Source organism: Notothenia coriiceps, unplaced genomic scaffold (genome assembly GCF_000735185.1).
Source record: "Notothenia coriiceps isolate Sejong01 unplaced genomic scaffold, NC01 NC01_scaffold00038270, whole genome shotgun sequence".
Lineage (NCBI taxonomy): Eukaryota > Metazoa > Chordata > Actinopteri > Perciformes > Nototheniidae > Notothenia > Notothenia coriiceps.
This window is the reverse complement of record NW_011370971.1, coordinates 2,557-13,979: the sequence shown is the minus strand read 5'-3', so window position 1 is coordinate 13,979 and position 11,423 is coordinate 2,557. Positions and strand designations below refer to the sequence as shown.

The 11,423-nt window shown below is 40.8% G+C and overlaps 1 protein-coding gene across 1 annotated transcript; it reads left to right on the top strand.

Annotated features, from left to right (window-relative positions):
- Window positions 1-3,424: 3,424 nt before the first annotated feature.
- On the top strand, window positions 3,425-8,910 carry LOC104968128 (proenkephalin-A-like). The gene is made up of 3 exons (XM_010797701.1): window positions 3,425-3,689; window positions 4,413-4,559; window positions 8,122-8,910. Exons 2-3 carry the CDS (start codon window positions 4,416-4,418, stop codon window positions 8,689-8,691), a joined length of 714 nt encoding a protein of 237 aa, XP_010796003.1. The 5' UTR covers window positions 3,425-3,689; window positions 4,413-4,415; the 3' UTR covers window positions 8,692-8,910.
- The last annotated feature ends 2,513 nt before the right edge of the window (window positions 8,911-11,423 follow it).

Sequence of the window (11,423 nt, the reverse complement as noted above, 5' to 3'; positions counted from 1 at the left end):
GGGGGACGGGGTGGACCCGTTCAAATCCAGTTTTGGACAGTCTGCCGTGGTTCCATCCCATTTCAAAGTGTTGTTCGACGCTCGGCGTAACCCTCGGCGCACACTCAAACATCCAATTACAGAGCTTCAGGACTATTACGGGGTTTGTCAAGCAAAGCGGAGAGAATACTTACTTCCGGGTGTAAAATTCTCTATGAGCTGCTCCGACCCTCGGTCCTGACGGACTCCAACTTGTGTTTATTAATCAAACAAATAAATAAACACAAGGATAATTATGTGTTATTGTTGAGTAAATAACAAGTGTGTGGTTTGGAAAAGAATACAAAATTAGAAGGAAAAAACGATGAAACAATACAGATTTCAGTATTCTGAGCCCCTAGCCTACTCTTCCCATAACTGACGGCAACAAAAATCCTGCATTATTCAATTCAAATAAAGAAGTAAACACAATAAGTGTGGCTTGATATTGAGTAAGAAAAAGGTTGATAAACGCTGTGAGAATGGATCTGCGGGTAGCATTCGCTCGCGATCTGAAGTCGTCTACAACATATGTTTAGGGAGCTATATAGAAGCCTATGGACATCCCGGAAAGTTGAAAATGTACGCTAAGGGCCGCCCCCTTGCGTTGGAAAAAGCCGACACGGCCGCCCCCCCCTTGCGTTGGAAAAAGCTGACACAGGGGACTTGACATAACGTCAACATAGGCCGACCTGGGAGTGAGGATGTGTTGCCCTAGTATAAGCTATATTTTAAACCTTTTTGCATACCCAAAATGAACTACAAAACATGATGTCGTTTTGCATAACGTTGCACAGCTGATATAATGTGACTTTTAGTTAGTTCGTCTTTAAAGATATTATGATTTTCCTTGCATTAATTAATGTAAACACTGAGTTGAGAGTATAGACAGGGGTCTTAGGTGATGGGAGACACATCTATGGAATCAGCAGCCCCACCTACTGTCACCAGAGAGTAAGTAAAATAATAATTCCAAAAATATGTATAACATATATGTTGAAATATATTTTAAGATCATGATTAGTCGTCTGATTTGTCTCTACATTGCTGTTTTAGTCTGCGTTCTTCTGATTAGTGTCCACAGTGTGCCTATTGAGCAGTGTTGAGCGATGTGGGGCAATGTGGATTTTGCCCCTCTCTCTCGCTTCCAAAATGATGGGTGAATGGGCGCAGTGTAGTTTTTCTACACTGCGCATGCTCAGAGTCTTTTTGTATTCAATATGTGCGGCAAAAAAATAATCACCAGTGGGGCAAAGTGCTGGCAACCCCACCAAAACGTCATCTCATAATTCAGAGTTGATTGGCTGTAAGTACGTGTGCCGAGAAAAGTAGTTGTGAAGAGGAGACGAGAGAATGCAGCGTATAGCCATTAAAATCAGTAAAACGGAAAGAAAATGAATGAGGTTGACCATCTACTGCAGCTTTTGTAAGTTCATTTTATGTCATATCTGTTGTTGATCTTCCGTGTTTTACCTATAGGCTATTGCTCTGCTGGATTGATTGATATTGTGACCTCGGTGATGTGTGTCTGTGTTTTCCTAATATTTACAGTCTATGGTGTTTTAATGCTGAAGCATTACCGTTGTTGTTATTGTTAAGTATTACTTTGTGATGGTGCCCTTTACTGCATGTATTAAGGTGCATTACAATATGACATCCCCACGCTGTGTTCATACATGTTTGCGCTGACAGTTTTGCTCAGTGTTCTTCATCGCGGCTTCGGACAATATGTCATTTGACAACAAGCGTTTTCAAATGACATACTGTGACTCTCTCTATCTCTCCCTCTCTCTCTCTCTCTCTCTCTCTCTCTCTCTCTCTCTCTCTCTCTCTTTGTATGTGACGATGAGCTTGCTGTTGTATCGGAACCATGGATAGCCTACTACTAGTGACAGATATTGATATGGGCGACATGCGGGCGGTTACCCAGGGCGGCAGTTTGACTGGGGGCGGCACAAGAGCAATGGAAAAAACAAGTTTTTCTTGTTTTTTATCGCCAATTTGCACGAAATGTCTTATTTTTGTTGTGGGTCTTAGGGGGTGCGGCCTTATGACAGCAGGCAGCTGGATAGAAGGTCTCACACTCAAAGAAGGGCAGAGGATGATCTCAGGTCGCCTCACTATGGGGGAGAGAGAGGGGGCCGGCGGGTAAACTATCTCCATCAAATAATCACTTTCGATGTTTATAAACAATTAATCTCACACCTCAAAATTCCACCAAATTCATTCATACAATATAAATAGTTTTGCAGATAAATGTTTTTCCTGGCCTGGGTTGTATGAAACAATAAATAATCATTTAAAAACTGACTACGGTAAAATTGCTATAGTCTTGACCTGTAGTTGACAGTGTTTGGGGAGGGGATGCATTGATTCTCGGGTCGAACATTAATACATATGGTGATGGAGAAAAAAAGGCACGAGGCATCAGGGGCCCAGTTTAGAAAGAAAAGTAAAGAAGAAGAAGATAAACGCTCAAAAAATAAAGGTATCATATCATATCATCTCATTTATTTAGTTGGTCTATATTAAGCATGTCATTAAATTATCCCGGTAACCTTAACTCCATTGCTGCTTGTTAGCTGCCTGTGTTTCGTCGTCAGTTCAGCAACTAACATTGGAATCATTTCAAACCGTCTTACTTCAGAACGATAATGTGTAGCCCTGCAATAAAAACGTTATAAACAACCACTATAACCGATTTAGTCACCTTCATTTAGCAAACACCTCAAACGCTGACGAAAGGTGCACCGCCCAGGGCGCCATATCAGCTAGAACCGCCACTGCCTACAGCTATTTGTTTACGTGTTTAAAAAAGCACCAGAAGCTTATATAAACAACTAAGTTGTTCGTGCCCCATCAGTTTTGTACATATGAAAACGCCACTGCATATGAATGTGACAAAACATAATTGAATCTTGAAAGAAATGTAACATTTTCTGATGGTTTAATACATTCAGAGGAATCATCGTTCAGCAACACATTGTTTGGAAGACATGGTCACTGATCTCAGATACTACTTCTCAGTTCTACTCTCTAACTGCAGTACATTCATAAAGCATGTGTAGCAATAGTCAATAGGCCTGTTTTCTTATCTAAAAAAAGTCCCACCACCTGAAAACACAATAACATGGAATATAATTCCCACCCATGACCTGCATGGTATTGCCATGTAGCCTATTATCTATGTCACAGACCCCCTGAGAAGCAATAAAGCAGAGGAGTCGGTGTGTGACAGAATGGAGGTGCGGAAAGGAGTGATGGCGTGGGGGCTTTCTTGTCACGTCACACCGTCACGCTATTTACCCCTTCCACCCCCTCCACCCTCTGCCCATTATCTGGATGACGTAGGCGGCACAAAGTGCTTTAAAAGAAGCCGCGGAGCCCCAGCCGCAGCACTCAGAGGCTCCGCGGCAGTTCACCGTTCTCTCACCGCGGACTCTCTGAACGGTCCGGTACTGTGTGACGTGTGTGTGTATGTGCTGTGTGTAGTTGTTTTTTTCTGATTGGCTGAACCCAGGACCGCCCTGCGCTCCACGTGAAACACAGGGTGCCGCGCGCACATATATTCGGCGCACAGGCTCGCGCCACTCAACAGTTTCCAGCCTCGAGGGCACGCGCTGACGAGGAAAGCACGGACAATCTTAAGGGTCGTTAGAATTAAACCAGAGGTAAAATACTAACTTCTTCTTTTACAAACTTCTGCCGCTCACGTATTTTCTAAAGAGACATTATGAACATACACATTTACATATTAACATATTTACTTATAGATATCCTTCACTATTGATATGTAAATGCTCACTGTTTTAAATCTTCTACTGTTTGTATGTATATCTTTACTGTTTCATTTTCTATTTAATTGTACTTTTAATTCATGTGCAATGTCCTATCTACGCTGTCATCAAATAAAGACAACAAAATAAATGAAATGGATTTTACTCAAGTGTTTTCTATAAGATGACAGAACCATTGTTATTTTAAAAAATGCCCTCTTCTCCGTGTTTAAAGATAAGAGAACCTGCCTTTAAATATGTATATTCAGTACTGATAGACCAACAATGTAATTATCTTGACAAAATAGTACAGTTAACCAATCAAAATACAATGTGCATGTGATATCGATGTATATTTAAAACGTTATTAACATTTCTACCCTGCTAGAAAAGCAATTTTTACGATAGGGGTAATCTGAGTAGATATTCTTCTTTTTCCTACCTTGTTTGTATCTTAATTAGGCTACGTGATCCTGTTACATGTAATCCGGTAATCCCCAAACCTGGTGCTAGTTGTTATAATATTCTAATCGATTATGACTTCCTAATTGACGGTTTGTGGAGAATAATGTTGCTCGTGACAAAGTTTGAATCGGATGGAATGCTCCTGTTTTTCAGTCCATGGCTGCCCCCCCACACAGAAGCTGCCTGTGGATGTTGCTGCTGGGCGCGTGCGTGTCGCTGGTGGTTGGGACAGAGTGTGAGAAGGAGTGCGCGCTGTGTGTGTACCGCCTGCTGGGACAGCACCCCGCGCTCTCCTCTCTGGTAACTACCACTGCACCTCTGAGACATTAGGATTCATACAGTCAAATAAAAAAAGAAACAAAATAAATAACTTCTCCTGCTCACACAGTCATTGTTTTATCAGCTCAAATATAAATATCCTTGGACCAACTCATAATATCACCTTTTCTAAGATCTTTTTGGTATGTCAACTCAACATTCTGCTTGTTAATGAAGGAGAAGTCCGGTAACCAAGGCGTGTAACAGCCTCTCCTACAACTGTATTTTTAGCCAAAGTATCCGTTTTTATACTTGAAACATAATGCATGCAAACTATTTTTTTGAAATATGAAATACTAAACTATCTGGCCATGTACCGAAGTAGTATTCATACAATAGCGTCGGACTGATATGAGGATAGCGACCAAATGATTTTCTTTATTTTTTATTTTTAACAGTATTGTAGGATCCACTCCTCTCCTTTCCTCTTTTATTTCTGCGCCTCTCCTTTTTAAATGTAATCCTTCTACTCCCATATGTATTTCTCCTCCTCTCCTCCTCTGCACATCGATTCCTCCTCTCCCTTTAATCATCCATCATCCTGAATACCACCTGTAAAAACCGAATATTCGCTCTAATCCGGTGGAAATTATGACACTTCACTAGTATAGAATTAAAAAGCTCTGAAACGGAGAGTGATAAGGGGAGCTTTACTTCAACATGAACACATCTGCATAAACACAGATGGAGGAAGATTTTCCATGGGGTTATATCATATCGTACGAAGTATAAAAAATAAAGAAACACATTAATTTGGTGAAACTGTTTATATGATATATCGAACTGGGGCTATTTTTAGTAATTATGTTGTATCTCCCCTCGTAACTGGAAACGCAGTTTAGTCATTAACGTTACGCACTGCATGTGTCTCAGTGATAAGATAGGAGACGCCACTTTTGCAACAACAAAAAAAAGGTTTATTAAAAAGGTAACCGGACTTTTCTTTCTTTAAAAAGCAGATTATTCAATAATAACTGAGCATGTGTAGAGCTATGATAAGTGTTTATTCTGTAGCCGCCTGATGTAGTTTTGAGCTGATTTAATAACGGTAAAAGCAGCGAACCTCCGTGCGTAATGGCGGACCTCTCTGCGCTCCGGCGGGCACCTCTCTGGCTGCAGATTCAACCACAGCAGTTTGGCGTCCTGCAGGGGCTTCAGACCCTCTCCACACTGTAGAGCAGGTGCCTGCAGATGATGAGAACCCCTCACATTCAGTCATAGATCAGTGCGTAGTGATTCACGGATGTTCCTGCTGTGGTGATTATGGAGTGTCAATTAGCTCTGGATACATAACCTAACCCTCTTTTTCATTTAAGCTCTTCCTCACTTTGTCGTCATCTTCTTTAAATCCCTTTATTTTAGTCCATTTAAATGTTTTTTCAAATTTGAAATAATTCTGATGATAAATGTATAAACTTGATGATAGACGTCATCGTTTCCTTATCATCAATACACATGTTTTATTAACTGATGCAAAGTCATTTTATAAGCAGAAGACTTTTAGAGATTTTGAGAATGTCTTAAGATCTTTGAAACAAAGAACATGGGTCCATTCCCCTGGATTATTTACCCTTTACATACATGTTTCAGCACAACTCAATACCTGTAAAAAAACATATAGACATATACAAAACATATACATTGATGTTCAGCCTTGGAAATCTGTCCATAGTCTGTTCCTTTTCCTATATGAAGCTGTTATTTATTGTAAAATTCCCTTTCTGACCACTAGAGGGGGCTTCATCAGCATCACCCCCCCTAGCCCCCTCCCCTCAGGGGCCAATATTTCCTCAATTCAATTTTCCTCTTCATTAATTCTGTCTTCATAAGCCAGCGGCACTGAAAGCTCAGCAGGATTCCCTCTGTGTCCTCTAATGAGTGAGATCCAATGAGGTTGGGGGCAGGTTATGTGGGCAGTGTGTGGCCCCGGGGGGCCGGCAGATGGCTTTAGTCTCATTGTCCCCCTGCCACCAAGGTTATATGGCCTAACATAGTTAAAGGATGACTGGGATAAGGGAGGGGGGGCAAAGCTTCCATTAGAGGAATAGGGTACTGAATGGCTGCGACAGATGGTTTCCAGAGAGAAACGGTTTTATGAAGCTGTTTATGGGATATCATAGAGAACGAAGACTGATGTAATCTCTCATTCTTCTCTATCAGAAGCCATTTGTGTTTCTTACATCAATATCTGCAACAGTTCATGAAGCTTATTGTTATGCTTTAACTCATGAATGATGGTTGGAAGATGACACATGATGGATAGAGCTATACGAAAATACATAATTGATTACAAATGTTATTTTTGTTCACCATTTGACAGTAAAATAAACTAAATTGAATTTGAATTTCTTCCCAATAGGTTTGAACAAATTCAGTGGTGACAGTTTATTTTTGCCAATCGACATGAGAGAATTATTAGGAGAATCATTTTCAAAATGAATGTAAATTCATTTTATACAGGCTAGATTGATTTTAGTTTTAAGTTATTTAATATCTCATATACACTTGTAAAGTGGAAACTTAAAGTGAACTCTTCCTCTAAATAGTTCCCTAGAATATGCTAATGCTAATGTCATAATGAGCACTATGGTGGGGGGGTATTGGGACACAATTTAGTGATCGTTTCAGCAAATTACAAAAGTTATTTTTATTAAAATTATCAAATTTAGCTAAAGCTAGTATTTAAAGATACGGTTACAGTTATAGTAAAACAAAAGGCTGTGAAATACACAACACACTTATAATTCTATAAACATTTAGCAAATTAGGGATTGCTGAGCAGTTACCCCGATTCAAAGTCAGCCATACTTTTTCACTGAGGTGAACCTAAGGGTTCGAGCATTAGAAAATAAAACTACAGATAAGAAATCTTGAAATGAATGTGTTTTCTAAAATCTTTACGGTGCATTAAGTGAGGGATAATGTGCAGCGAGGCGGTCATTATTGAAAAAAGATCACCAAACAGGGTGATTATGGAGCCCAATGCGAAGCACATTATCACACTTATTTTACGGCCACATACTAAATAAATAAACGACTTGCCTCACAATAGTCATTGAAAATGATTTTATTGACTTGAAAATTAACGTATTGCTTCTGCTAAGAAAAAAAACGTCTTGAACTGCGACAACAACAACTACAACAACAACATATCTTAAACTGACAGCAGCACTGATCGAGGTTTTCTGTAACTGGCAAATCTGTTCACATTTTATTTTCCACTAACCATTCTTTAAAAACTGCCAGAGCCATTACCGTGTTCTTTATTTTTACTTCCTGTCTGTCTTCTTCTGCTGTTCCTGTTAGTGTTTACTTCCTGTCTGTCTTCTTTTGGAGATTTCTCTGCCGTCCAGCGCTGTTTTTTTAAATCTTTCCTTCTCTTCCTTGATCCTCCTTATCAAATCAAAATTGAATATTCAACTAAGCTTTTTAATTATTCAGGATATTGCAATGAAGGCATAAGGATGAAGGTAGTTGTAACTGGCCAACATTGGATTGTTAATATCGATTTTAAAGGTCATTAAGATTGTTTTCCTTTTTCCAGACATGCTCTCTTGAGTGTGAGGGTGTGTTGGACAGCCAGAAGCTGCGCCTGTGCCGGGACCTCCTGCTGGACGAGGAGACCCAGACCCCCCTGGATCCTGATCCCCGCCAGGAGCAGGACCAGGAGGCAGCGGGCGCCATGGCAGCCGCCGACGTGGCCGTGGAGTCACCAGAACACAAGCTGGCCAAGAAGTATGGCGGCTTCATGAAGCGCTACGGGGGCTTCATGTCCCGCCGCTCCCCCCCCTCCCCAGAGGATCCAGGAAGCCAGGAAGAGGAAGACAACATCCGCCTGGGGATCCTAAAGATCCTTAACGCCGCATCCGAGCAGGGGGGGGAGGCGGTGAAGAGGTACGGGGGCTTCATGCGTCGCACGGAGGAGGGGGTCCCGCAGAGCGACCTGCTGGAGGCCATTTTGGGCCGCGGGCTGAAGAAGCGCTACGGAGGCTTCATGAGGCGGGTGGGCAGGCCGGAGTGGCTGGTGGAGAGCAGCAAGAGTGGGGGGTTGTTGAAACGGGCCTGGGAGAACGGCAGCGAGATACAGAAGAGGTATGGGGGCTTCATGGACTAGGATGCCACGGTTATGACCCTTCAACCCCCCCGTCCCCCCAAGCAGTCCCTCTGTAATCTGGACCTGTTGGTGTTTGAATCAACTGCTTTGTATAACTTCTGCTACTGTAATGATAAAAAAAGATAAACATGTGTTGTTCAGATGTGCACAAATCATTTTCCGTCTGTTTTTTGGGTTTCATGATGATATTATTTATTAAAAGAATCTGTTGATCAAGGAGTGTTTGTCCAGTGCATGATTTAAATCAAGGGGCTCTATGTGTTTCAGAAAAGGGGGACAAAGTGAAGTCAACAACTCGTCAAATATCATTAAAATGTGCAAATATTTGTTGTGGCGGTATATGATAGGTGGTAACAGTGGGGTAAGATGAGCCAATTTGTACTTATGTTTTCCTCTAGACAAGGACAAATTAGATAGAACTCAAATTACAACAACAACCTTTATTTCAGGATGTCTTCTTTCAATGAAAATGAAAATAATGCATTTATCACAAAGGGCATGAAAATATGACTCAAAAGAAAGTGGTCTTGTGGCTTAACTTGCCCCATCTAGAGGTCAATTGAGTAATAATTTACTTTTTGAAGTTTAATCCTGAGCACAAGTAAAAAACATATCATCCTTTCTCTGCCACGCCTTGCTTTGGTGTCTGAACTGTAGTGACACCTCGTCAACATTATAAATCAAGTTTGGAGGGAATGAATGCCTGTAAAACAAACACGAAAGAGCCAGATCAGAATCAGAATGAACTAAACAGATATCCTTTTGAATGCAGCGGTAAACACATGTACCAGTCTGTTGTAATGTACTGATTTAAGTAGGCTAGTCATTGATAGCTATTCATGTTATCAATTGTGGTTAGTCTCTTACAGTGGCGGCAGGCACATAGGGGCGCTAGGGGCGCCGCCCCACCTCTTCCCACATACAAAACAAATATATTTAAAAAAAATATGTATATTTATTTTTATTTTTAATGAACAAGGTAAATATTATATAATTGGTATCAGTAAAATGTATAATCTACAATAAAATCTCGTTTAAAATTGTGTTAGGATGTCTAAAGTTACTGATAAGTCACATGTTTCCTGCCTGGCCTTGCCCGTGTATCATTACCCTCTCTCCTCTGGGCGCTAAGAGAGGAGCCCTCAACCAGTGCAGCAGCAGCCACTAGAAGCTGACTGTTGCTATCTGTAAATTATGCCTCCGAAACATAATTTCAGCCAATCAGCGTCGTCAAATCTGATGATCACCGGGCGCCAATGTCAGCGCCCGGTGCAGGGTTATGGCTAGAAAGGATCCGTCTTGTGTAAAACTCTCGCGAGAGTTTGCGAGTCACTTGGCTGAATGTTTACGTTTGGCAGGCAGCCTTTCAATTACGATCGTTAACATCAGTGGGCCACAGCAAATGATGGTGAGAAGCTAAACTATCTATTCATTATGTCAATTACAGGGAGTGTGTTTGTAACTGTGTGTGTGACTAGCTGGATGCAAACAGGTAAACGATGTCTTTTGTTTCCCGTGCTTGCTCTTCAAACAGCCGGGGACAGATACTATGTGCCCGTGATAAATAAACACACACACACACACACACATATTATTGTACATAGTTGAGTTTTGACAGCATCCATCAAGCTAGATTTTTTGCCTTAATGGTCTGTTTTCTAATATTTCTGTGTTTCTGAACCACGTCTGTGTCTGAATATAATGTTCGTATTTAGTCTCCTGATTTTAAATGGGAATTAAATCATTCCCAAAGAACCGGTGTTCTGCAGTGTATGTGGGCCTACTGTACTGTTGCACAGTTTACTGTAGAAACTATGTCCAGGACAAGGTGTTTGGAAGTTTTGGAAGATTTATAGCTAACCACACTGAAGATTATGGAGGTATTGATCAGTCTTCTCATATCTCTAACACCACCAGAAGTCATAATTTAAGGGGTAATTTCTCAAAATGTTCCCCGTGTGGTTTATTCACCATTATAGCCCCACCTAAAATAATTTCCACCAGCCGCCACTGGTCTCTCACTTTAACCAGATTGTCAAAGAACTCCTGCCAGGCATAGGACACATGGTGGCGTGCCTTCAAATTATTGAACAAATCTACAGCTCTTCTTAAATCTCAATCTTTACATGATTGGCAGCCATTCCATTGTTTTTTGGATTCCAAAACAGAGAAATGTTGTCAGTAGTTTATAGAATAAAATAAGAAATGTGTGCATTTTACTCAAACCGATACCAATACATAGTAAAACAAGAGACACTGTTGATGCTGCAGTGGTTTCTTAAGATGTTCAGAGCTGTAGACCTAAATAATAGAATTCATTCTATAAAGATTCTGTATTTAGCTACACAATACCAGTTCCCCTCAGCTGACCTACTGGATCATGTGACCTCTTCACACCCTACCTGCTAAACTATTCCCCTTCCAACTGTTTGGTTCAATAATGTTGTCGTTTCTACAATGTTTAAAACATAAGAAACACATAAGTTGTGTAAAACTATTGAAATACAATCGTATACTTCAGAGACTTAACTTAACTTTAGGGCCTCATGGGCGGTTAAGTGGCTCACTTTGACCCTCAGCCACTTTTTGGAAAATAAACTGTCTAGCTTAGTCATTCATGCTAATACATCCTGAAGTAAAGGTTGTTGTTGTCACTTGACTTCTATATTGTTTCTTCTTGCCTAAAGGACAACATAGGTAAAACTCATTTTACCCTACTCTTCACTAATGCC

Excerpts from the sequence above, each read along its gene's own strand:
- LOC104968128 (XM_010797701.1), top strand. The coding sequence starts at position 4,416 with ATGGCTGCCCCCCCACACAGAAGCTGCCTGTGGATGTTGCTGCTGGGC. Across the intron at positions 4,560-8,121 it reads ACCCCGCGCTCTCCTCTCTG|ACATGCTCTCTTGAGTGTGA; the intron begins GTAACTACCACT and ends TCCTTTTTCCAG.